General features: G+C 37.7%; 1 protein-coding gene across 2 annotated transcripts; it reads right to left on the bottom strand.

Annotated features, from left to right (window-relative positions):
- Positions 1–2,484: 2,484 nt before the first annotated feature.
- LOC117400391 (thyroid hormone receptor beta-A) lies at positions 2,485–17,118 on the bottom strand. 2 transcript variants are annotated; one of them, XM_059022927.1, is made up of 7 exons: positions 16,480–17,118; positions 11,693–11,793; positions 11,235–11,382; positions 10,240–10,445; positions 9,561–9,707; positions 8,833–9,091; positions 2,485–5,313 (listed from the first exon to the last, which is right to left on the bottom strand). In XM_059022927.1, the coding sequence occupies exons 1-7, from the start codon at positions 16,907–16,909 to the stop codon at positions 5,072–5,074; spliced, it is 1,533 nt and encodes a 510-aa protein (XP_058878910.1). In that variant the 5' UTR covers positions 16,910–17,118; the 3' UTR covers positions 2,485–5,071. The 2 variants fall into 2 exon arrangements, with proteins under 2 accessions (XP_058878910.1, XP_033856178.1); XM_034000287.3 differs by lacking the exon at positions 16,480–17,118 and adding an exon at positions 13,540–13,968.
- Between the last annotated feature and the right edge of the window lie 10,707 nt (positions 17,119–27,825).

Below are 27,825 nucleotides of genomic sequence, written 5' to 3'. Positions count from 1 at the left end.
GATGTGTATTTGAAACGAAAGAATAAAGTGTAAAAACAAGTATTTCTATTCGGATGAGACATAAAACCGAGGTCCTATTGTATGTGACTCTGCAGCAGCAATTGTTGACATATAGTTCACCTCCTAGTCTCTGATTTCCATTACACGAGAGTAGATGTTAAAACTTCATGCTGATTTGAACTCGGCTCTCGCCAAGATAAGCACCAACTAAGACGTAGCTTTACAGTAAACTAATGTGATCCATATGTGTCTCCATCCATTTACGTTTCCTTCCATATGATGATGTAGATATCCTTCTGTCTGGTGTTAATGGCTGAAGTGTAATGCTGGCTCCAGGGATCAGCTTATTTTGCCTCCCTGGCGCATCAGCACACACAACGGCTGCGATGCTGGCTCCGGGGATCAACCACAGTGCGGCCTCCCCAGCGCATCAGCATGACAACCGTCTGGATTGAGCTAAGTAGGGTACATCTCTGGGGTCTTCAAGTGGGCACCTTCCATCCTCAGTGTTTCGTCGACTAGCCCACGACACCTCAAGAGGGCTCGACGGTGATTCTGGTGTCTCAGCATCACCCCCCTCCGTCCCCCACTCAACTCAGCCCAGCTTACTTACCTGTACATCAGCGTTTCTTTCTTTCTGTTGTGCTTGAGATCCCCAGCCAGAATCTTTCCGTCTCAACCACAGCCAGTTGCTGCTCCTCTCTGCTGCTTCAGATAAGTTCTTCACTGTGCGACGCAACTCTTGGCCACTGAATCCGACGTCTCTGAGAAACCGGGTTGTAGAGTGTGCCACAAATCCTCTACAATCCACTTCCACTGGGTAAACCCGGACTCTCCATCCTCGCTGTTCCGCTTCAGTGGCTAGTTGAGCATACCGCAGTTTCTTCCTCTCATACGCCTCATCTACAGCATCCTCCCATGGCACTGTTAACTCTACCAGGTGAACAAGGCGTGCTGATCCAGACCACAAGACAATATCTGGTCGAAGGTTAGAGGTGTAAGTTGCTTTGGATAAAAGTGTCTGCTAAATGAATTTAAGAGGAATTCTCATTTAGATAGTATTTATTTTACCCTTATTTTTCTTTGTACATATTTTTTTATTATTATTATTTTGGCAACCTGGCATTTTCAGTTTGCTTTCATGAAGAAGAGTTACTTGTTTCTTCTTCCCAAAATTGTAATGCCAATAACATTGCAGTGTGGCCATCTTCATATGCTTGCATACATAATGCATTCAGTATTCTAAACTGGAACTGACCACTGGATGAATTCAAGTTTAAGGCTATGTAAAACATAGCAAATTGAAAAGCATAGTCACATAAAAAAATACAAAATATATTATTCAGGGATTAATGCTGGCTTCATTTATGAGAGGGGAACATTTTGGGGAGGGGGGATCAATTCAAGCATCCAAACAGATTTTAGAAACAAAAGTCTCTGCTAGCTTTTCGATGTATTCTTGTTTTCTACTGTCCTGAAACGCACACATTTTCACATATTTTAGATTGCAACCAGATATGTTGTACACTTATAATTGATCTTAAAAAAGCACTTTAAATACTTGTTTTTCCTAAACAGTTGTTGAAATACAATGGCCAAAGTCGTACTTCTACAGCTATGCTAGTTTTAAAGTCAATTAGACACAGCTACATTAACAGGCTTACATCCCCACCTCTCACATTCTTTCTCTCAAGCCTCCCTGGTGAGTGTGAGGGATTAAAAATAGAGTCACTAATGTATGTTGCTGTGGGCACTTCATGCTTTAGAAAATACTATTTGCTATAGAGCTAGCCAACTAATATAGAGCCAGGCTTACAAATCAAGTGCCACGTGCAAAAACATCTTGAATAGCTGACTAGGTGTTAACTTAGCTTAGACCCTGCGTGACTGAGCGGTGTGTGAAGGGTGAAAATTATAAGACCATATGCCCAGCATGGAGCTCAGTCCTTAGCTTCCATCCTTTCTTATAAATAGCCAGTTAAGTACTAGGTAGCCTATGAAGAACATCTGACGTGCTATAGGCAGCTTAAATTTATGTGCTTCAAAAAAGGTTCTCCAATTTAACAACTGATATTTACCTGAAATCTTGCAACCAATTTAAAAACCTGCTGTATACTATAAATCAGTGTGCTTAATTAATTTTTTTTCAGTCTTTTTGATACAGGTACTGTCGATCTGAGAGCATCATACCTTTTTTTGTCACATCTCGTCACTATTTTAAGCATCCTTGTTTGTTAGTAAACTGTTAACAATTTAAGCTTATTTTGTTACTGATTGGTTGATATATACTGCATGGCAAGTGGAATCCCTTTTCTATTGACTAACATTTGGGATTTGAAAATCTATATCTACAAAACACAAAAATGAAATAATGCTAATAAGAATAAAATACTTTTGAAAACCTTGAGTTAATTGTGGTCATAGATTTTGAACATTTGTTGTAACATTTAAGACATTCGAATAGACAACAAAAAGAGAAACAAATGTTTTCCAATCCATCTTTATTTTCACAGCCAATTTACATTTAAGTGCAAACAAAGAATTCTTAATAGTGCAACTTTATACTTAACTGTTCAACCCCAATGCGTTACAACTATCATTTCTAACATTGCTGTAAACCAACATGCCTGTGCAACAAAGTATTTTATTTGGTACAAAACAATTAGCATTTATAATTTTACACTCAAATATTAGGATTGCTGTTTTGCTAAACTGGATCTCAGTTTTATGGCTGGTAAAATCCAAGGGTTTCTGTAAGGAGGTGCTAGAGCCACTTAGTAAAGAGTTTATCTCAGATCCTCTTGTGCGATGGTTTAACAATGTAACTGTTAATCCCAACTTTATTAGTTTTGATCCTGGCAAGCCTCACAGCTGTCAAATTGTTTGTTTTTTAGTTTGAAAACCAACACTATTTGATAGCCTTGTACAATACCCATTTTTTTCTGGAATGCTAAAAAAGATTGGAAACAAATATTGATGAATTTAAAATGAACACGTATCTGATCTGTATAATGTTCATATACTAAAAACTCATGAAAAGATCTCATCGAAGAGCCCATTATATGCATAAAATATCTGTAGAAAATAACTTCTGCTTTGGAAAATATACAAACCTTTATCCTCAATATTGTAAAATAGCTTTTTCATGGTGCATTTTGAATATTTTGAGTAACTCAATGCTTTAAAAGCCAATACCCACATTGGCCTTTTAAACATTTTTTTTTTTATCCAAAATATACAACATTCTTTGATCAACAATTCAACACATGCATTACATCACTGATACCTAAATAGTGTTTTTTTTTTCATTTGCTATATAAATATATATTACATTTTATGGTTACATTTAACCATGTGAAACACCTCTTAGCTTTACTGTCTGATTGTCTGTGCATTAAAACATATGTGTGCAGTTGCCAGTGAACAAAACATTCTCATAATGTTGTTCTAGTGTTATAAAAGCCATCTTCAATTAAACGTAAATCAAAAGCGGCTTTTAGGAATAAATAAACTGAGATGGTGAAAATCCATACCAGTTTAACCATTTTTTCATTCTTATAACAGGGTAATATTACATTAGCAGCCATCAGGTCTGTAGACCTTGGGGGTTGCAAACAGCAGCTGCACTCAGTTAAAGAAATCGACTTGTCAGCAGCCAGATAATGCCCCCTTATCAATCTCAAACCTGTTACAAAACAATACCAGTCTGTATCTTACAGACCCCTCCCTCCCTCAATTTGATTTAATAAAATGCATAGGATAATTAAGATTTTGCTGGATAAAAAAATGCTACATCTTTGATATAAAAATGTAGCTACAGAGTGCTTTGTTAACCCAAGGTACAGTATATTATGTCCTTAATTTAGCCATGCTTTGCTGGTTAAAATTCTCAGAACAAATAATCTTGAATAATGGTATATTATGTTTAGCCATTTAAAAAAAAAAAAAAAAAAAAACTAAACTCAGCATTGGCAGAAGCACTGCCTTAATAAATCCATTATGATTTATACATTTAGAAAAATATGACACATGGAATTTAGAGTTCCTATACATGAATATTAACACTCTACTGCATGAAGGTTATCTGGCAAGTAGTGGTCGGCAGCCACACTAATATACATGAGCAATAGTAAACTGAACTGCGTATTCGTCTGTTACATCCTGGCTGATCAAACAAGCAATGAGACCTTTTTAATAAAACAGGTCAAAGCACACCACCTGGGCCAGTGTGCATAAATGTTTTTAGGAGCTGAAATATTCACTCTCCCATATTTGGCACCATAAAGTTTTAGATTTTTGTACTTTAGCAATAAGCAAATAGTTAACTCAAACAGTTGATAATAAAATACAGTTTTTGTAAAGAAAAAGATTCAAACTGCTTTTTAAAGTCAGAGAAGAGAATATTTCTTCACTACTTGCGTTAAAAAGAAATACGTTTCAGGGTTTAGTATTGCTGCGGGCACTAAATTGCCAGTCTGGATAATTGTCAGGTGTGTATGTACACTGACAAGACAAGAGGATGTTACCAATATATCTGCAAATTGTCTGATGCAAACAGAGGTTTTGTTAGCTAGTTTTCTAGCAGTTACTAGAATCACAGGGAAAATATGGCTTTTTTTTGGTACACACTTAGTATGTGTATTCAGAAAAATAGTGTTAGTTGTTTTTTTTGTCTGTGTTTGTGCAAAACAGGAAAGGATTTTGGGGGTGGGTACTGGTTGAATGGAGGTGGAATCATACGGCAGATTGACTTCTTAAATACATCTGCATAATGTGGGTATGTTCTGGTAATTCACAAACCACATGCTAATGATTTTTAATTCTCAGTTTCTTCTGATGACCACATACTAGTAAAAGACTACACAAAACAAAAACAAACAAAAAAAATCACAATTACTTAGCAACATATACTCTACAAGAGAAACTCGATATTCACATGTACCCGCATTAAAGGAATGTTTTCATCCAGAAACTATCCTACACTATGGAAAGAAATAACATTCAGTAGTGCTAAAAGCAGTTCAGAACGGTTGCCGAAAAGCAGACTTTTATTTCTTTATTCCACTTGTTCTCAGTCTTCGAACACTTCCAGAAAGAGCGGGGGGAAAAGTTCTGTAGGGCACTCCACCTTCATGTGCAGAAACCTGCTGGCATGGCACGCTCCGATCATGCGCAGGTCTGTCACCTTCATCAAGAGTTTGGGCCAGAAGTGAGAGACGTTGTGTTTGCGATAGTTTATGTAGTGCTCAAATGCCAGAAGAAACTGTTCTTGGCATTTTTCAATTGTCTCCACACTTGCAAGACCAGGACGATCTGCAAAAATGAAATAAATACATAAAGTACATACTTTAATATAAAACAGTAAATCTTTTTTGTTTGTTTGAGAAACGCGAACCAACATCTTACTTCCAAAATAGAAATATATAGGCAAATTAACACATTGAGTTTAAAAGCAGTACATGTGTAGTTTGTTCATTAAAAGGACTTCAAACTCGTAAGAGAGGGAGTTAAGTAACTATTTTCTTTATACAGTGCCGAGAAAAAGTTTGTGAACCCCTTATGATTTTCACATATTTCAAACTTAAAATGTTATTAGATCTTAATCTAAGTCCTAATAATAGATAAAGATAACCTAATTAACAAATGACACAAAAACATGATACTTTTTCAACATTTATTTATCCACAAATAATTCAACATTCAATATCCATGTGTGAAAAAGTATGTGAACCTTTAGATTCAGTAACTGGTGGCACCCCCTTGAGCAGCAATGACTTCAACTAAGCGTTTCCTGTAACTGTTGGTCAGTCTCTCACATTGATTTTGAGGAATTTTGGCCCATTCCTCCTTACAGAACTGCTTCAACTCTGTGACATTTGAGGGCTTCCTTGCATGGACAGCTCCCTTCAGGTCCTGCCACAACATTTCAATGGGGTTTAGGTCCGGACTAGGCCATTCTAAAACGCATTTTCTTCTGCAGCCATTCTTTTTTAGATCTGCTTGTATGTTTAGGATCATTGTCTTGCTGCATGACCCACTTTCGGTTCAGCTTAGCTCATGGACGGATGGCCTGACATTCTCCTCTAGAATATTCTGATACAATGCAGAATTCATGGTTGTGTCAATGATGGCAAGCCGTCCAGGCAGCAAAGCAACCCCAAACCATCACACTTCCACCACCATGCTTGACGGTTGGGATGAGGTTCTTGTGTTCGAACGCAGTGTTTGGTTTTCGCCTAACAAATTTTCTCATTCAGGCCAAAAAGTTCTACCTTTGACTCATCTGTCCGAGAACATTGTTCCAGAATCTTGTGGATCATCTATGTGCTCTTTGGCGAACTTCAGACGGGCAGCAATGTTCTTTTTAGAGAACAGTGGTTTCCTCCTGGCTATCCTTCCATAAACACCATTCTTGTTCAGTCTTTTTCTGATAGTTGAGTCATGAACACTCACATTAGCCAAGGCGAGAGTGGCCTGCAGATCCTTGGATGTTACTCTGGGGTTCTTTGTGACTTCCTTGATGATTTTCCGGTTTGTTCTTGGAGAGATTTTGGTAGAACGACCGCTCCTGGGTAGAGTGACTGTGGTCTTGAACTTTCTCCATTTGTAGACTGTCTGACAGTGGTTTGGTGGAGTCCCAAATCTTCAGAAATGGTTTTGTAACCCTTTCTAGACTGATGAGCATCAATAACTGTTTTTCTGAGGTCCTCAGAGATTTCTTTTTATCGTGGCATGACGTGTTTCCACACACCTGTATGGTGAAGACCAAACTCACAAAGTTTCTGATCTTTATGTAGAGTGGGGCCTCCCAAACTCACCCCTGAAGATCTACCCAATTATTTAAACACCTGATTCTAATTATCCCCTTAATTGAGCTGATAAAACATGGGGTTCACTTACTTTTTCACATACCCTGAATGTTAATTACTCATTGTTTGTCTAATTCATACATCATTTTTGTTTGTTAAGGGCAGCAGTGTGGAGTAGTGGTTAGGGCTCTGGACTCTTGACTGGAGGGTTGTGGGTTCAATCCCCAGTGGGGGACACTGCTGTTGTACCCTTGAGCAAGGTACTTTACCTAGATTGCTCCAGTAAAAACCCAACTGTATAAATGGGTAATTGTATGTAAAATAATGTGATATCTGTATAATGTGAAATAATGTGATATCTTGTAACAACTGTAAGTCGCCCTGGATAAGGGCGTCTGCTAAAAAATAAATAATAATAATAAAATACATGGAATTGCTTAATATAAACCCTATTGGATATTTAAGAAAATATTCAAGGCGGCTATCATGGTAAAACTATGGAATTTCCATAATTATCATTGGGGTTCACAAACTTTTTCTCGGCACTGTAACTGAAAGGGCTTCCTATACATAACTTCTACAGTCAATAGTTTCTTTATGTTAAAATTGATACCAAAATTTGTACTCCCATGTAATCTCTTTATTAGGGGTTTCCTTTTGGTAAATGCAGTAATCTCCAACAATCATGAAATGAACTGTCCCTAATCCTCACTAATTCAGTCACCATTGGGTAATTGCAATTAGGTAAAAACCTTTTCAGTGTGAAAATAAACATGGATTATATTTAGCATTCATTTAGCATTATCAATAAGGGCTTTTAGGAGAGAACTATGTCTACAGGCCATGTCCTTCAAAACTAAATGTTAAGATTATGATTTCCGTTACATGAGAGTAGATGTTACAACTTCATGCTGATTTGAACCCGGCTCTCGCCAAGATAAGCACCAACTAAGACATAGCTTTACAGTAAACTAATGTGATCCATCTGTGTCTCCATCCATTTGCGTTTCCTTCCATATGATGTAGATATCCTTCTGCCTGGTCTTGATGGCTGAAGTGTAATGCTGGCTCCAGGGATCAGCTTATTTTGCCTCCCTAGCGCATCAGCACACACATCGGCTGCAATGCTGGCTCCAGGGATCAACCACAATGCGGTCTCCCCAGCGCATCAGCATGACAATCGTCTGGATTGAGCTAAGTAGGGTACATCTTTGGGGTCTTCAAGTGGGCACCTTCCATCCTCGGTGTTTCGTTGACTAGCCTACAACACCTCAAGAGGGCTCGACGGTGATTCTGGCGTCCCAGCATCGCCCCCCTCCGTCTCCCACTCAACTCAGCCCAGCTTACTTACCTGTACATCAGCGTTTCTTTCTTTCTATTGTGCTTGAGATCCCCAACCAGAATCCCTCTGCCTCAACCACAGCCAGTTGCTGCTCCTCTCTGCTGCTTCAGATAAGTTCTTCACTTTGCAACGCAACTATATATTATATATAGCCTCTGTAGCCCACAGTCAGCCCATTCATGGTTGTTATCAGAACTGTAAATTACTGAGTCCCCTTCACGCACTTCATTTGAAAAACCGTTTTATTGGATTTATAATTTCAAATTAAAATACAAAATAATAATTTCTCATTGAGGGGACTAACAGTGTCATCATGGCACAGAAAAATTTGTCATCAAGGCATTACAAAAAATGTAATAAACATTTCTGTGCAATATTACAGACAGCAACTGCACAATACAAAATACTTTGTCAGATTGTTGAAGATTACCCCCTAAAAATGACCTGACTCTCAATACTCCCAGTCAGCAGAATAGATACCTTGTATGACTATCTCTGGGCTGCAATGCCGATAAAAGTAGTTAAGAACCATCCTGATTCACGAATGAGTCATATATCACAATTAAACATCCAACTAATAAGTCTCTCTTTTTCTAGAGCTTAATACATGTAAAAAAAATCTACTCAGAAATCATTTAAGAAGGATCTTGCATATAAAAATGTAAAATGAAAATTGTGTACCTGAAGACATCAGAATTACAGCCTGAAGCAAAGCAACCTCTGAATCGTCCAGGTTAAAAGAGGAGAGAGACACGCCGAGGTCAAAGATAGCATCCGACACTACGCCAAGGCCTCCATTTTTCAGCTGCCCCCTGGTGACAGCCATCTCCCCATTGAGTGTTAATGTCTCACTCTCTGGGTCGTAGCGCACGGCTGCTCGGAGGGACATGATTTCCATACAGCAGCCTTTCAGAAGGATTATCTGGTCTTCACATGGCAGCTGCGAAAGATAAAACACAGAAAGGTTAGTTATGAATAAACCCACATGAAAAGCCTTGGCTCACACAGGGGAGAAATACATAACAAAGGGCCCAATTCAACTGACTGTTTAAATTAAAAAAAAAAAAAAAAAATCTCCTGCAATAATGGGGGTGAAAGTAGAATAACACTTGTTTTGATTTATTTGTATTTAAGTTTATTTAATCCAAATAAATAAAAATGTCAATTATTTAGACAAATGCTGCTGCCAATGCCACCTTCAGGATACACTTTTTCAGATGCCAATGGATATTTACAGACTGCAAAGCAGATCTTGGTTTTACATCTAATCCAGCGGACATCACCTTCAAGAGCACAGCGTCCACACATGCAAGATAATGTGTACGTGGATGGAGCTTCAGCAGACTGTCCTTAGGCAGGATTCATGACAAATATCTTAACCATCAATACTAGACATTGAGAATGCCTACCTCGCAGAACATAGGCAGCTTTTTGGCAAAGTCCACCACCCGTGTGATTGCGGGTGTAATGATTTTTGTAAACTGACTGAATGCTTCTATGTCCACTTTGCTTCCTTCTGGCGCATTCACTATTGGAGCCTGCCCAATGTCCTCGGGCTGTGAAGGTATAAAAGCCTCCGTTAGTATGGCCACTGAGAATGTACAAAAAGCAGGAAGAAACGTAAAGATAAAGCAGAAAGAAGAAAGCACACATGTACAAAATAACTAACACAGTTTGAAGCAATTTACTGTCTTTTTTTTTTTTTTTTTAAACCCTGGATGCCTGCTTCTCTTTCCACTGTTGTTGAAACAAACTTGCAATTAAAGCAAACTGTAGGTCATGTCCTTTAAAAAAACGAAAGGCCCACTATATTACTTTTATTCACATTACTTCTGGGTACTTTATATTTCACCGTGTAAAAACTCTCTGGACTAAGAAATTGAACAAAAAAAACCACTACTATACCTAATTAACAGCTTCAGTGTTTGCATGGAAATAAGTACAAATGATATTGGGGCATAACCTAAGATAGTTACTTTGACCTCAAAGCATATCCAAATTGGCAAGTACCCAAAGTAAAGCGTAAAACATTTGAAGATTTATCACAAAACAATGAAAAAACAACAGATGTAAGGAGTTGCTTCTAACCAGAAATTTCCGTTTCTGTTTCCAGTGGCTTCCTTGTGCGTTCGTGGTCACGTGTGCTTCTGTCACCACTCGGATCAGCTCCCACTCCTCCTGGCTGGGATCAGGCTTGCTCCAAACGGTCTTCTGCATCTCATCGCGGCGCTTCCGCTCTCGGTTTTCCTCTATCAGCTTTCGCTTTGCTAACCGCTTGCCGTCATCCAAAACCACTTGAGTGAGGAACAAAGATTTACAAAAAAAAAAAACCAAAATAAACACACTCACATAAAAGAATGCTCTGTCAGTTTATTACCGATGGTTTTGTAATATTTTTATTGGAGGTTTGCTGGAAAAACTTTCAGAAAAAAGGAGCATATTTTATGTTTTACACAAGCTACATGTTTCCAGTTTTTTTTTTTTTTTTAAATATATAAAATCTATCTGAAGCGGACTAACCCTAAATAGGCTTTGAGTAATAACAACCCCTCAGAATTTGCCGAGCTTAAAATCTATTAAAAAAAAAAAAAAAAAAAAAAAAGCTAAGTTTATACAGGAGTCCTTTTATTTACTTTGTAGGCTTTTATTAGGTTATTTGATTTGATCAGCAGCTGGAAACTAGCCAAGAACGTACAAGTACACAAATTAAGTCTACATTTTCTGAATGAAACTGTAGATTCAAATGTAAAATGTCTGCTCAACAGAATGCTTTGAATGTTTCGCTGTCCCATTTATTAAAAGACATACCTGTGATTAATAACATTGTGCTGTGACATGCTGTACGTAATACAACAGATGAAAGGCTTCTATTCAAGTTCAGCTACTATCTTTTACACATTTTACAGTGAACTGTGACAAAACTAAGGCAGTGTTATTGCAGCAATATAAACATACTGTCAGAGAACTACAAACTTTCATTTAAATAACACATTTTAAAGGTCCTTTAAACAAAACCACATGTATTTATTGATTAGGGACCAGCGCTGGCTCTGAATTAATATGTGAACAGTGAAATAGCTTACAGTCTGTTGCCATGCCAACTGCAATGCATTTTTTGAAACGGCATTCCTGGCACTGGTTTCTTGTGACTTTGTCTATTATGCATTTCCCCTCATATTTACAGGCATAAGATGGATGGAGGTTTTTCTGGATGGTTCTCCTGAAAAATCCCTACACAAGGATTAACAAAAGAAAAAAAGAGAAATGTAAATGAATTTGAAAACATACTTGATTACCAGTACACATACCCACACACCAATCTCTACTCACAGTTAACTGTTAGTGTGGGCTAAATGGCAAAGAGGTTTAACAGATATAACTGACTTTAAATAATCACAAAATGAAATATATTTACTATAAAACTTATTTGTAAAGTATGTGTTATACTGTATATATACACACAGTACACTCTAATTTTATTTTGAAACTGTGAACGCACGTCAGTAGATACTGTTGCTACATAATTTGCTTAAAAAATTACCTTGCAGCCTTCGCAGGTGATACAGCGATAGTGATACCCAGTGGCTTTGTCACCACAGACAACACACAACTCATCCTTATCCAAATAACTTGGTATGTACCCTATAAAAAAATAGAAAATTAAATTTTAATGCCAACACTTACTCAGTGCTAATTAACTTAAAACTAACTTTCCATAGATTTTTTCTTCGTTTTGAAATAAACTTTTCTATAATGAGGAAAGGATAAAATGTTGCTATTGTCAGAGACCTAAAATAAAAGGTGGTGAGTCTGCCCTGCGCAGGTCACATTACCAATGCTTTGTTCAGGACATGAAAGGAAAACACACTCTTGTTTTCCCCACTGTATAGTTTAAAAACGGTTGACTTTGATATACAGTAAAACTTATCTTTATTTAATTCCTCCCAAAACTCACTTAATGAGTTAGGACTTCAGCACAAAGCCATGATCAAGACGATAGTTATTATGAAGGAGATCAAAAAGATGCTACATATGGTACTGTATATATCATATTCTTAAACCAAATGCTATTGGAAAAACCTAAGGGAGAAGAAAAGCAAGGGTTAGTGTGGACTAATGTCTCATTCAAAATAGATAAACAATTCATAGTGGCTTAATGGGTGCATGTACTTTGGGCTAATGAGTTACACTTCAGACACATCTAACAGACAATCAATAATTGATCAATAAAGATCTGGAGGAGGGTTGACAGGCACTCTGAACAGCCTTCTGTCCCGAGGTCTGGATCCATCAAACTCAAACATTTCATATTCATCAATTCAATGGGAAAACAATAACTACCTAGGAAAAAAAAAATAATTATATATTATATATATATATATATATATATATATATATATATATATATATATATATATATATATATATACACACACATACACACACACAAACACACACAAAACTACACTGCAGGGTTAACAAAAACATGTTGGGAAATACTGTAATGACAAGAAATAGATCATATGGTCCAATGTAATGGGAATTCATTTTCTCTATTTAAAAGGATGTATTATAGCTAAATGGAATGGGCAGACATTAAAAGTGGGGTGTAATTTTCCAAGCCATTAATGATAGACTTGAGAACATAATGCAAAAGCAGCAGAGAAATATATATAGTATTTTTTGTTGTTGTTGTTGCTGTTTTCTAGTGTCCAGTCTGATTTAATCTTTTAAATTGGGAGACCTGAAAGTGTGCCAATCCAGAATTGAGTATTAATTCTAACCTCTCTGTGCCATTATTTTTTTTTTCACTAAAAAGCCACCATCCAATTTACATAATTGAATTGAAGCATGCTAGCACCAAGTACATCTTTAATTTTGTGAAGCACTGTTGTAATATTTAATAATTTTAATAGATGAAAGTAATTATGTCCACTCAATTTGTTACTCATTGCAATACTTCCAGAACTATGCATGTCTATCCTTAGAAGCTTGCTTCTAATAGACACTTTCAAATATCACATTATACCAGCATATGAACAGGTTAATGTTAAACATTGCTAAACTGTAAACATAGAACAAAACTGGTATTTATATAGGAAATTAAAATCTATATTTTAGGAGACAAGAATATTATCACTTAAGTGAGGATTCTGAATCCTGTTTTGAATATTAGTAAATGTTGAAACACAGAAAATGAAACCTTTCAAATTAAAAATATTTCTCTTTCAGAACTATACAGTCTTACTAAAAAGATTTAAGATTGAAGTATTTTGGAAGAATCCTTCTTCTACAGTACTGCCTATATCTTTTCACAAAAAATGCCAACGGTTTTTGAATTCTACAAAGCTGTTGCGACTGATAAACAATTTGAACACAAAGCCATACCTTTTTTTGGTGACCCTGCCGCCCACTGAACTTGAGAAAAATCAGCTTTTCCATCTGTGAAATACTCTGTCTGGTGATAGTGATTCAAGGCCATGTCCATGTTACAGAGCTCACCTTTAAACACGTTTCCTGGGTAACTACAGATATAAGGCTGATTCATTACCCAGGCCTGCTCCATATATGCATTATTTTGTAGAACCTGCGCGTCACAACTGTTGTAACCCTGGCTCTCATCTGTGTGCATGCAGTAGTCTATTGGCTGCACCAGGAAATTACTACCTGTGGCATGGTGTACATCGTACATTTCCTGCATGCAGTAGTTCATGGTGGTATAAAAGAGAAATATGAAGAGTACTACTTTGCAAGCAATTAAGATGACTTAATAAAAAATATATATTTATATATAAATGCAAGTATAAAAGGTTAAATTACTTCTCAAAATGTTATTTGAATTACTTAAAAAAAAAAAAAAAGAAAACGGCAAATAAAACGTTCCAACCTAATTCTACATATATGTGGTACGGCATGTTGGGTGCTAGAATCTGCTTTATATATGGGAGCTCTGTCAACTCCCCACCCCCCCGTCAGTCAAACAAATTGGGAAGCAGATTTATGACAGGCCGAGGTTCTAATCTGCGATGGTTACTAATTCTTGGTAAGACGACAGACAGGTAGTGATGTCCGCCAGACAAAGAAACACTGCGACCTAGTCCGTTACATCGCCACAGGAGCGTTTTTTGGAAAACACATGCATACCTCGATGACATAGTTTTTTAAACTTCTTATACTAAGCTCAGTTTCTTTCTTTCTTGTTTGTTTTAAACAAACTCTTAAACAGAAAGGAGGATACCACAACAGCCGGATTAAGGGAAATCCCCAAACCTGGTTTAACACGTGCTTGTTTCCTTGCTTGCTGAGTACTGATTCCATTGTTGGTGCTTTTCCTAATTACTTCGTATCATCCTAATCCTAATCTGCTATCAGTCATATTGATTATGTTTTACAGTATTAACCGTATGGCAGATAAGAAGACCATTGGCTGATCTACAGCTTTGGACTTTCACTATATGCTAACAAGTTTTTTTTCTTTTTCTTTTCAAACGGATGATTTTAAATAATACAAAAATATGACCCTTGAATGATATCAAAACTTGCAATGTTACATACAAGACAAGTTCACGGTCATGGCTTTCCCTGCAAGCAATTATACCAAGACAAAAATATGATTAAAGATTCCACTAGATGTAATATTTTACAATAAGAACAAACATTCTAGAGGACGGAAGTTGAACAGGAGTGGCATACATTAATAAAAAATGGCCTAATTAAGTATTCTGCCAAATAAATAAAATAAAAGACAGTGTTCTGAACATCAACGTCTTTGGAACGCACAGATTTTTCAATTCAGTTACACAAAAATGCAATACACTACTATTTGTATCCCTACATATCCACTGTAGTAAGTGTGGCAGGTATGCATACAAGACATTTTCAAGTGTACTACAAGGATCAGAGCTAAGTTTAAACAAGCTTTTGTCAGGGATGTAATGTAGGCCGTTAAGAAGTTATCAAAATCAGAAAGAAACAATTTGATGCACACCAAAGTCATTATAATAATATTGTTTACCTCTACCTCGACACATTAAAACAATACTTTTTTTGTCCATTTTTTAAATGCTGCCAACTTTGTATGGAACAAAGCTTAATAAATCCAGCCCATTATGCATTTTCAATGAAATTATCCAGAGTGCCCAATTTTACTTAACCTAAAAAGTTAGCTGACTGAACTGCGCCTCAGACAGACTCCGATAAGGCTATAAAGCGATCAACACTAAACATCTGTGAATAGCCAGGGTGTCTGAGGTAAATCTGATGAAAAAAGGTTCTTATACCAGTTTAACTTTTTTATGAGGTGACGGCCTACGGAGCACACTAATCTTTCTATTAGTGTCAAAGGGATTTACTTTAAAAAAAAAAAAAAACAGCCGTTAGCCACGTGACGGGGGGGGGGCAAACATACATTTTGTCTGTAATCCCACTTTGTGGAACTGCACAGAATTTGTATTTTTTTTGTTTTTGTTTATGTATACTGCCTTTTCACAGCACTTGCCTAAAATATATTCCCTGGCAAACAGAAACCCCAAGATTCACACATTTATCTGGATATCTACCAGCCATTACTGAAAAGAAGCTTTTGAGGTTTGACTGAATTTAACTTCAAAGGAAATCAAGGCATCGAAGGGAATGCGATTATCAGACTAGTTCTGTAGGTAGTCAACATTCAGGCTCCTATACATAAGTGAACATTACAGTACAGCATACCTTACCCTAATTAATTTATTTTGGTTGGCCTTCAAACTAGGCAATGTTACAAAGTCTGAAATAGATTGTAACAGCTAGCCTTTACTTTCTAAAAAACAGTGGTATATTATACACACACACACACACACACATACATACATACAAATATACATACATACATCTGTGCATAAATACAATAACTTTCCTCTTTATGTCCATCCAGTATAAAGAACAGCTCCCCATTAAGACCACTCTCGGTCAGTCCTTTTCATTTAAATTAATCCCTTTTGCAGTCGGAATGTAAAGATTTCTCCAAATAAGCTAGAATACAGTCCTCACAGTTCATATATATATATTCAAACTCAATTTGCTTGAACCACCTGGCGTGATTAGGTGGTTTAGGTCCCTGGTAAGCTTTGGAAACCCTGGTAGTAATCCCTTGGAATTTAAAAAAGGGTTCTTGAGTCAAGATGATTAGACTGCCAAATTAGACTGTGCTGATGTTCCAATAGTTTACTATGAAACAATACAATCCATTATTCTGTCTGAAACAGACAAGGTCAGGTTTTTTAAAAAATCTAGTGTTTTAATTTGTAGTGATTTACAAAGTAAAAAAATAAAAAATCTTGGTTACTGTACCTTTGACTTTTTTTTCAAATGTTCCTTCTGTTGAAATTCCAGTCAGTGGACTACACTGTGTCCTGTGGTTCCACTGGTAAAACGTGTCAGTTCTACCTAGCCCTGATCCAATGAGCAGATGCTCCTCAAAGTTCCTCAAAGCATTGCCTTCATTTTTGTACAGCCTTCCACAAAACCCCCATTTCTGGTCACTTAAAAATCCAACAGGCTGGTGGCTGGCACACTGGTGCACACCTTTTTCAGCAATGGAAACCACAGACTGGTAAAACAAGGGTACTGCCAGCATCCTATTGAGCTGCGGTATTTTAGTAAACACATTCTGCCCAAGTTGTTCTGAAGGGTTTAGGTATACTTCATTTTCAGGCTGACCCTGGAAGAGACAACCTTGATGGCCCTCAGAACTTTTCAGCCAAGCACATTTGGCAACCATGCTGAATGCTTTCCTTTAACTTGTGCCTGTGCCCCGTCTGCAAGCCTTCCTGTCTACATGCATGCCTTACCCTGCATCCTCGCACACTGTTGCTTTGACAGTGCATGTTTTTCCATCAATTTATTGCCTGGGCTCATCGATCACTTGAGGTCTCAGGGGTTCATGGCTGGTCATGAACAATTTTCAGAGACTTGGAAATTAAAACAGGGATTCTGCCTTAACTGACTTTGCTCTTACTGCCAGATGTCCTGAGAAACACTGCGTTACTTAAGGTGGACATTCTGATAAGGGGCATCTTATCATGCCATGGAGGTAACGTGAGGGCACAAACAGACTATACTTGTCCCTCACTAACTTTGTTTATTTGTGTACCACAACAGGTGTCTTGTGAAGAACATCTTTTTACAAGCAGGTCTTGGGGGGGGGGGATGTTCAGAACTTATTTGCACTGACAAAAGCGTAAAGGTTCACTATTCAAACTGTTGAAAAACTGACCATCATTTTTCATTTTAAGTCTTACTTGAAGCTGCTTTTCAAAATAATTGAACTTATTTGTAGCTTAACACTCCTCCAGATTAAAGCAAAAAACACCAGACACTTTAGATGACTTTAAATTTAACTTTTTCAATTAACATTTACAGAAATATAATTTAGCAGCACAGTTAATTACTTAAGAAAGGAGATGTGTGCTTACTTATCAAAATCAATTTATTTTAATTTGGTAGTTGTTTAATATAATTAAACTTGCACTAACTCTATTTAAAATGGAGTGAGCAAATTCAGTTCCACTAAAGATCCTGAGATAAATCGGGACTCATAGCAAAATCGGGTACATTCACAATTTAGATGCCCCCTTCATCTTGGCCCTGCAAATTAACCTTCATCTGAAATACTCACTGAGTATAAGACTTGCCTTAACCCTTCCCAACCATTCTTACTGTATATGTATTCTGTTGCAGCAACAAACAAAAAAAAATAATCTTTAAGAAATAACATTGGCTGGTGGGATTTGGTGTACTATTTTGCACTACCCGTGAGTTGCTGGTTTTTTGCTCATTCAAGAGAAGCTCATTACACTAATGGATACATAAAACAAAAGTCATGAACTAGGGTCAAAGTGTAGCAAAAACATGTTAATGGTTGTCGACTGGGGTACTATCGAAATGCACCCAGAGTACATGTCGATATACTGAAGTGTACCCAGGTTTAGACAATGCTATCGTTTGGTACCTCAGCATGTGACTCGTTTATCTGACAGACCTACATTCATTAGCGGAAGTGCCATTGCGAAAGAACGTGCACGCGAGGTCCGATTGTTTTACACTGACGTATTCTCCCCTTTCTCACCATATCGGCCGCAGCATATGTCTCAATGCTCATGAGATAATCAAACAATTTGCCCTGACCCACATAGTGCATCCATGTTGGGAGCTGTAATGCCCAGGTCATCTGAGCAGAAATGAACGGTTTTGCAGCAATTGCTTTTTCTCGTGAAATTTGAAAAGATGCTGAGGTACCAAATGATAGCCTTGGCTATACCAGGGTACATTTCTATAGAGTTTTAAAAAGTCATCAGGATGTGATGAACGAATATATTAAATGATTAAGATATTCTAAACAAGGATGCATTAGTTGGGAATCTTTGAGTTTCTGTTTTTTCCATCAGCTTAGTCCATGTTTCTGTTAAAGGGTTAAAGACAATATTCTGGGGTTCTTCTTGGAAAAGCCAGGGGTAGTTGTTTAGTGGTAAATGATTGCACTCGGTTTGGAAAGCACACAGACCTGTAACTTAGGGAGAGACATACTGTATGTGAGAGAGATAACAGTAACTGCACACATAGTTTAACATTCTCAGATGTATGGTATTCTGTGCCCTTTCTTATATCGCTCCTTCATCAAGTTGAAGTTGATCACATGAGACTGGCTGGCAGCAGATGTAATATTTGTAGCTCCTGTGTTTAAGTTTCAGAAACCTGTAGCAGCCTGAGTCTATGACTGTGTGTATTGTAAGTTTCATAGACACTGCTATCCGATCCTAACTGCTTATAAATATGTATGCAGGGTTTGATTTTAAGGCTAGTCTGTTCGCCCGTACAAGTGCTTCCAACGTACTGGGTGGTCTGTAGGACAAGTGCTTTATAAATACATTTTAACAATCAGTACGTTTACATGACAAAGTGTTTTCCGAAAACTAATGTTTTCCGAGAACTGAATCAGAAAACTGATTTTCTTAAAACGTCACTTTTCTATGTTTACATGATTAACAATAGAAAGTCTAATTAGAATGCAGCTGTATACATGGATTGAAGTTTTCTGAAAACGCAGGATATTTTCGCATGCAAAGTACTGTAGTTCCCAGTACGATTTGAACAGACCGGACATTTTTTCTGCGATAGAACGGAGACCAATCCAATAACAAGTGCTTTATCGAAGTGTCAGGTCTTAAATTAAAAGATTACTATCCTATACCTGTATTCAGATTCCCCACAATGTGCAATCAGCCTTTCCAACAGCTCATCCTGTTCTATATTACCAGTTACTTTTGCAGACATTATTTTAAATTATCACGTAATTTTAAAGATGGAAAACATGTGCTGCTTCAGTATGGGCTATTAAAAAATACATATACGGATAAATATGACTTTATCCCTAACTTATTATTATTATTATTGTTATTATTATTATTATTATTATTATTATTATTATTATTATTATTAATTTATTTCTTAGCAGATGCCCTTATCCAGGCGTAAACAAAAATACATTTCAAGAATAACAGTACAAGTATTAATACAATTAAGAGCAAGATAAAATACAATGACTTTGGTTCTAGCAAGTACAAGAATATGACAAAATAAGATTCAATAACGGAGCAAATGGATGCATGCAGACTGACTACATATTATTATTATTTTCTCTGTTTTCTAAAACCACGTGCAGGAATGAAGGTCAAAGTTTGCACATGTGCAGTACGCTATCGGAATAAGTTTTCCGAAAAGTGCGTTTACATGATATACGTTTGGTTCGTTTTCGGAACTGAATCGGAAATTTCTAGGTGCTGTTTTCCGAAAACAGACCTAAGGAATATTCCGATACATTTTCCGAAAACTGTGTTTACATGACTTTTGATATAGGAATTAGTTTTCGGAAAACTTAGTTTTCCGAAAAATATCGGAATTCTTATGCTCATGTAAACGCACTGAATGTCTTGTATAATGAAAGTTAGAAATATTCTATAAGATAACTGACGCTTCCTGTCAAGTTAACATGTTGTGTTTTCTGTATGTCTGATATGAGTATGTTGATTTACTGTTTTTTTAATAGTCTTATTTTAGTACATAAATAGCGTACAATATTTCAAAATAAAATGTTTTTCAATGCTTGTCTATTTCTTTTTTTTTTTTACCTAGTAGTACACTTGTTTTTCACAATAACTATGCTGTATTTCATATTTGAAAATGTTAAACAGAAATGCAATATCAATAATGAAATACAATTTGTAAAACGCAGGTTTATAAAATGCAGGTTTTAGTGTAGTGCGACCTCTAATACCACTGCTTAGTAAATCCACCCATCATTGAATGTAGATCTAGTGTTAGTCCAGTAAATATGTCACATGCTACCAGTGTTTTGCTAAATTCACTTCTGGCAGAATGTATAATCTATCAAAATACATACCATAAGTACAAATCTGTGATGTGCCCAGTTTAAAGCTTAAATACATTTTTCAAGTGTCAAATTACAATTTGAAGTCCATCCATCCATTATCATTAACCGCTTACTCCTTTACAGGGTCGCGGGCGCCTAACCCGACATACACAGAGCACAAGGCGAGACTACACTCTGGACGGGACGCCAGTCCATTGCAGGGCACCACACACACACACACACACACTCACACAGAGGGCAATTTAGAGTGACCAATCAACCTGGACAGCATGTCTTTGGGCTGTGGGAGGAAACCGGAGTACCCGGAGAAAACCCACGCGAACACGGGGAGAACATGCAAACTCCACACAGACAGTACCCTAGGCCAGATTCGAACCTAGGACCCTGGCGCTGTGAGGCAGCAGCGCTAACCACTACGCCACCATGCCGCCTGTTCAATTTGAAGTGATGGTTTACAATTGTATTATTAAAAATACAAAAATTGGTATACAAATTAGTATCTGTCATTTATTGATATTGAATATTGGTAATTGGAATCAGACCCAAAAATCACAATTGACGCATCCCTAGTTAAAACAAAACTGCCTGTCAACTTGAGCTCTACACACTATGTTCTTTAGAATAGATATACTGTAGTATACTATTGTACTTTTGCATATCAATTCTGTTTGTACCATAACGTGTATGTATATATTGTGACAGTCGTTCCTTTTTGGTATACTGTGGTCACAAGTTTGAGCGGGGACAACATAACTGACACAAAACTGCAAGTTATTTTAAACAGGATGGTACCTGTGTGTTTATTTTCAAGGGGAAGTCCAATAATCACAGTTGTAATTCCAGTCCAGAGTTCATAAACAATAATCAAGTCGTTTTCTAAAATGAGGTCAAAACAGCCAACAGGGTTATCAGAACAGTCCAAAGTCCAAAATCTAAGTAAACCGATCTCTCTCTCATTCTTATATAGGGCTGATAATTTCCCTTAAATCACATGCAGGTGTGCTGACACAAACCTAATTACCTGCATAGGATTCTGGGCTATGTAGTTTCTATTTGGCAACCATTTTGTGAAGTGTAGTTCTCAGTGCAACCTCCATTTCGTGAAAGGGCAAGCGCTTTGCACAACCTCTGCCCTCACATACCTCCCATTGAGGACCATGTCCCGGGGTTTACCACAATATATATAGAAACTTATCACTTATATTTGAGCATCAAAAGAAACATCAATTATATTTTGATAAAATTCACTAGATGTGAACAACTGACATCATGAAGATGCTGCAAATTGATCTGTCGATCTTGGGCAGGTGTTGTGACTCTTGGTCTCCCTGTTTGTGGCCTGTAATTGACAGAGTGTGTCTAGTTATACCGTCTCGCCAGGTTTGAAATTGCTGTTTGTGAGCACCCAAGACGGCAAGCCACAGTACGCTGCCCTAGTCCAGCCTCCAACATGCCGGTTGCACAAAGGTGCTGCTCTTGGCAATTGTTGGCACCCCTAAAGATTCTTATAAATAAAATCAAACAAAATTAAATCTGCATTAACATTCTACTTAAGTCTTAAGGAACTGTATCGTGGCCTTCCATGGCTTCCTGTTTCACTGGGGTATAAAAATGAGGTAACATGCATATGAAATCCATTTGTCATCCATCACCATGGGGAAAGGCAAATAACTCACAAATGAAAAGAGACAAATGGTTGTTGACCGTCATAAAATCAGGCAATGGGTACAAAACAATAGCTAAAAAACTAAATATACCACTTACCACTATTAGGGCAATAATTAAGAAGTTCAGAATGTATCCTGACCCCACGCACAGTGAGGCAGATGGTTCGGGAGGCAAAGGGAAATCCAAGGGCCACAGTTGGAGAATTACAGAACTTGGTTGCATCTTGGGGTCACCAAGTCTCCAAATCTACAATTAGACGCCACCTCCATGCCAATAGGCTATTTACAAGGGTTGCCAGAAAAAAGCCTTTATTGAGAGCAACCAACAAACGTAAGCGCCTGGAGTTTGCTAAACGGCATTGGCACTTCGATTGGAACCGGGTGCTATGGTCAGATGAGACGAAAATAGAGCTCTTTGGCCACACACACCAGCAGTGGGTTTGGCATCGAAAGAAGGGTGCGTGTGCAGAAAAGAACCTCATACCTACTGTAAAATATGGTGGTGGATCTTTGATGTTATGGGGCTGTTTTGTTTCCACTGGTCCTGGGGCCCTTGTTAATGTCAACGGCATCATGAACTCTACCCAGTACCAGGACATTTTAGCCAAAAACCTGGTTGCCTCTGCCTGGAGGCTGAAACTTGGCCACAAGTGGATCTTCCAGCAAGACAATGACCCCAAGCACATATCAAAATCCACAAAGAAATAGTTAATTGACCACAAAATCAACATTTTGCAATGGCCATCTCAGTCTTCAGACTTGAACCCCATTGAAAACCTGTGGTTTCAATTGAAGAGGGCAGTCCATAAGCACAGACCGAAGGATATCAAGGATCTGGGAAGATTCTTTATGGAGGAATGGTCTAAGATCCCTCCCAATGTGTTCTCCGATCTCATTAAACATTATAGAAAAAGACTCAGTACCGTTATCCTTGCAAGGGGAGGGTGCACAAAGTACTGAAAACATTTTTTTTGGAAATACATTTATAATTTGAGAAATGTGTAATTTTGGTTGATTCCATTGAATCATTAATAAAGTCAAATATATTCCACATGTTGGAAAATTACAATATAGCTTAGTACTGGTATTATTTATTTTATACAGTCTTTTTTGCTCATCTTTAATCAAGGGTGCCAATAATTGCCCTCCCAGGAAGTGAGCTCCTCACTCTCTTCTACAGCATCAAGCCTGGAGGCTCGGATAAAAATATCTGCTGAATCAATGCTTTATCTCGTCTCCAGATCACCAGATTCCGCCAGCTGATTCCAGCAGCAGCTACAGTCCCAATGTAGGTCCCCCTATTCCAGCACCTGGTCTTCAATTAAACTCAGCTCTATCCAAGCTCCTTCAATCTGCCAGAAACTACATGGGTTCAGCTCTCACTCCATCCACAAGGTCATCTTACACCACAGGCTGGAACTGCTATTCAGTCTTCTGTGCTCAAAATCAGATTCTTCCTATTCTGTTCAATCAAGAGTGGATCCTTGCTTGCATAGTACACGCAAGGGACTCTCTCCATTTTGCCCCAGGAACAATTAAATCATACATCAGTGGGATCCAGTAGCACTACCTCTTATTGGCAGTTTATTCCCTTATCTTGCTGTCTATTCTGGCAGTCCATCTAACACTGCAAGTAACCACCAAATGCATAGCCCCAGCTTCCCCATCACGGCTACCTATATCTGTGGACATTTTATCCATTTTAATACAAATCCTTCAAAATGGCTACTTCAATCCTTTTAGCAACCTACGCATGGAGACAATGTGTGTAACCGCTTTCTTCGGATTCCTCAGATGCACAGAGTTCACGGTTCCATCAATCCCCAGTTTTCCCTCCGTCGGCATCCGTTCCTGTGACCTCTCACTGGTTCCCGGATCCCACTTCATCCTCCTACTACGCACTTCCAAGACAGATCAGCTTCGTCAAGGCCAGTTCATTCAGCTGTCAAAGCTCTCTGCTCTCTGCCCTTATAGCACGTAGGAAACCCCTCATCCCATCAGACCCGCTGTTCGTGGATTCTTCCCGTTCAGTCGTATCGAGACATTGGTAATCTTCCCACCTGGCCTCTCTGATCTCCAAAGCAGGCCTCCCACCTCAGTTCTACACCCCTCACTCCTTCAGGATCGGGGCAGCATCTCATTTATGATCCAACAAGCTATTCTTATAGCCAGGGCTCCCGTCCCGTGAAATAGTATACAAAATATAATGTATACTTCTGGCAGACACAAACATGCTAATTTGTTATCTGTAATATTAAAATGATGTGGAAAACAACAGATACTGTACAAAATAGAAGGGTCAATTACATCATTTTCATTACTACGTAACCATAATACTGCTTATTCCATAAATTAAAAGCCTCTAAATTGGGTTGAAAAATTAAAGCTCTTATCTTCCAACCGTCATACTTGCATCTGCTTGCACAAAGGGTATGGTTAAATTAGGCAATAACAGAGCCTGACAAAAAGACCAATCTTAATCTGCTTTGTGTACAGAAAAATCCAGTAATTAATTAAAGTTTCCTGCTCATTGTTCAACAGTAAAGCTGTGAACAGCCCGTAGTCACACACACACACACACACACACACACACACGATCTCAGGCTCAAATTGCTATTTAAGCTACTGCCAACTGAAGTCTGTCAGAACAACAGTAGAAGGTGAGAAACAGGAGGAAGGAAGCCTCTATGCTATAGCGATGCTGCTAGATTTGTAACTGGAAAGTATAAAAGGATAAATTAGATCTCAGGTTTCATAATGGCTGTGTGATTTTGTCTACCGGGACTACTACTTAACCAGGAAACCTGACATATTCTGTCTACAAGTTATTAAATGGAACAACCTGTAAAAATGTTCCTAAATAAACACAATTTAGTCTGTCAATTCAGTACCACCAACTGTTGAAATTAAAGATATAGTAATAGCATCACTTATCTACATACGTACTAAAAACATTTTTTTTGTAGTTTACAGATAATTAACAGAAGGAGACCCCCTTTGCCCTGATCACAGCCTTGACACTACTGGAGGGTGTCATAAGGGAACATGCTCAACACGATTGAGATACAGGAATTGTGGTTGCCATGTCTGAAGTGTCTGTGGCACGGCAGTATTTTGAAAATAGCCATTGCCATCAGGGTGCAAGATCACGTTTCAGACTACACAATCAACCTAATTTGTATATGTGCTCTATAACTTATTCTTAATCTAAATTCGAAGAACATGTACAGGGACTGAACCTTCAATTGCAAGTCAAGTGTCAATACCATGAAAAAGTCACCATGACCTACAGTACATTTGGAGTAGTGGATAAAGAAAGAAAAAAGGATATATGCAATGAAGTCTGTATCTTAATTAATTTCTAGTGTGGCGGCATTCTTACTAAGCATAAGAAGGAATGACACAAGTTTTGCTTTGTGGATTTACACAATGAATCAGCCGTGTATACTACTAGCTTAAGGCTACCATAACAAAAATACTTATTTCCTTGGTCTAGAATCCAGTTCTGTTATTGAATCACCTTTTCATGGAAAAATAGCAGTTAATTAAAGCATCTTTGAGGAAATATAGCTGATGGCACCCAAACTAATCTATGTATGAGAAACATCTTTAACCCACAACATTCCAGGAAGGAAGATATTTGGTCTGAGACAGTTTTGTCTGGTTCAATACACTTTGAACTCTGTATCTGTTGACAAGCCTAATCAGGTCTTTATACTTGTGTGTGACAACTCGGATGCCCCCAGGTGTTCACTTCAGGCACAGAATCTTTTCAGAGCTACCTTAAATGCATTGCTGTATACATTCTCACACTTTTATTTAGTTTTATAGGATCCCAGGGTGTCAGCTTCAACAACATTACAGGGGAGTTGGGTCCAGATCTTCACAATTCTCTGTGTAAAAAAGTGCCTCCTATTTTCTGTTCTGAATGCCCCTTTATCTAATCTCCATTTGTGACCCCTGGTCCTTGTTTCTTTTTTCAGGTCAAAGGGTTGACAGTGTCTGTACCTTTTAGGATTTTGAATGTTTGAATCAGATCACCGCGTAGTCTTCTTTGTTCAAGACTGAATAGATTCAATTCTTTAAGCCTGTCTGCATATGACATGCCTTTTAAACCCAGAATAATTCTGGTCGCTCTTCTTTGCACTCTTTCTAGAGCAGCAATATCCTTTTTGTAGTGAGGTGACCAGAACTGAACACAATATTCTAGATGAGGTCTTACTAATGCATTGTAAAGTTTTAACATTACTTCCCTTGATTCAACACTTTTCACAATATATCCAAGCATCTTGTTGGCCTTTTTTTACAGCTTCCCCACATTGTCTAGATGAAGACATTTCTGAGTCAACATAAACTCCTAGGTCTTTTTCATAGTTCCCTTCTTCAATTTCAGTATCTCCCATATGATATTTATAATGCACATTTTTATTGCCTGCATGCAGTACCTTACACTTTTCTATATTAAATGTCATTTGTCATGTGTCTGCCCAGTTTTGAATGCTGTCTGGATCATTTTGAATGGCCTTTGCTGGTGTTTGGAGGGCCTAATACTGATCCCTGTGGTACTCCACTGGTTACCTCGCTCCATTTTGAGGTTTCTCCTCTAATCAGTACTTTCTGTTTTCTATATGTTAACCACTCCCTAATCCATGTGCATGCATTTCCTTGAATCCCTACTCCATTCAGTTTGAGAATTAATCATGTTAAGTGGCTCACTGGTGTTTAATACCAATACTATTAAACTTCAATGACAGCATGCAAAATACAGAATAAGGCAATATGTACCAATAGTTCAGAGACAGGCTTGTTGTCTTTGTTTCATTCTTCCTGCTCCAACACAACTTTCAGTTGGCCTGTTTTATACAGCACTTGACCTTGCTTCTTTGTTTCACCCAATAGTCCACATTGTTCTGGTTACATTATTCCATTTGATGCAAATCTTTACCAGTTATGCTTGTGTGGCAATATAGATATTAATGTTATAGGCTATATGGTTATTAAAATAACAGTATTCTGCAGTCAGGCCCGGGGGCAGCATGAACAATGTGGGGGGGCATCCTCTTATTTAGGGCGGGCTCATTTTGAAAAGACAAATCAATTAGCTTGTATTATCTACTATTTTACTTCACTGTGATGGTAATAAACAAATAAATTAATCATATGACAGCACAACACTATCCACACAGCACAAATTAGAAAAGTTTGCTTTCTTTTAAATTATTATTATTATTACCGCATTAGCAACAGTGTGGATTGTGGTTAGAGCTCTGGACTCTTGACCGGAGGGTTGTGGGTTCAATCCCAGGTGGGAGACACTGCTGCTGTACCCTTGAGCAAGGTACTTGACCTAGATTGCTCCAGTAAAAAAAAAAAAAAAAAAAACAACTGTATAAATGGGTAATTGTATGTAAAAACAATGGGATATCTTGTAACAATTGTAAGTCGCCCTGGATAAGGGTGTCTGCCAATAAATAAATAAATAAATAAATAAATAAATAAATAAATAAATAAATAATAATACTTGAAACTAATATAATTGTACAGTGAGCAAGCCCTCTACAGAGACTGCAATAAACAGAT

This window comes from Acipenser ruthenus, chromosome 4 (genome assembly GCF_902713425.1).
Source record: "Acipenser ruthenus chromosome 4, fAciRut3.2 maternal haplotype, whole genome shotgun sequence".
In the NCBI taxonomy this organism is placed as follows: Eukaryota; Metazoa; Chordata; class Actinopteri; order Acipenseriformes; family Acipenseridae; genus Acipenser; species Acipenser ruthenus.
This window is presented reverse-complemented; position numbering and strand designations above follow the sequence as displayed.

Bases quoted from the DNA above. Each gene is read 5' to 3' on its own strand.
- LOC117400391 (XM_059022927.1), bottom strand. From the start codon at position 16,909: ATGGTTGCCAAATGTGCTTGGCTGAAAAGTTCTGAGGGCCATCAAGGT. The intron at 11,794-16,479 runs GTACAGTAACCA...ATTTTTTTATAG, and splicing joins ATTTGAAAAAAAAGTCAAAG to GGTACATACCAAGTTATTTG. The intron at 9,092-9,560 runs GTAGGCATTCTC...TATCTTTCGCAG, and splicing joins AGCTGCCTATGTTCTGCGAG to CTGCCATGTGAAGACCAGAT.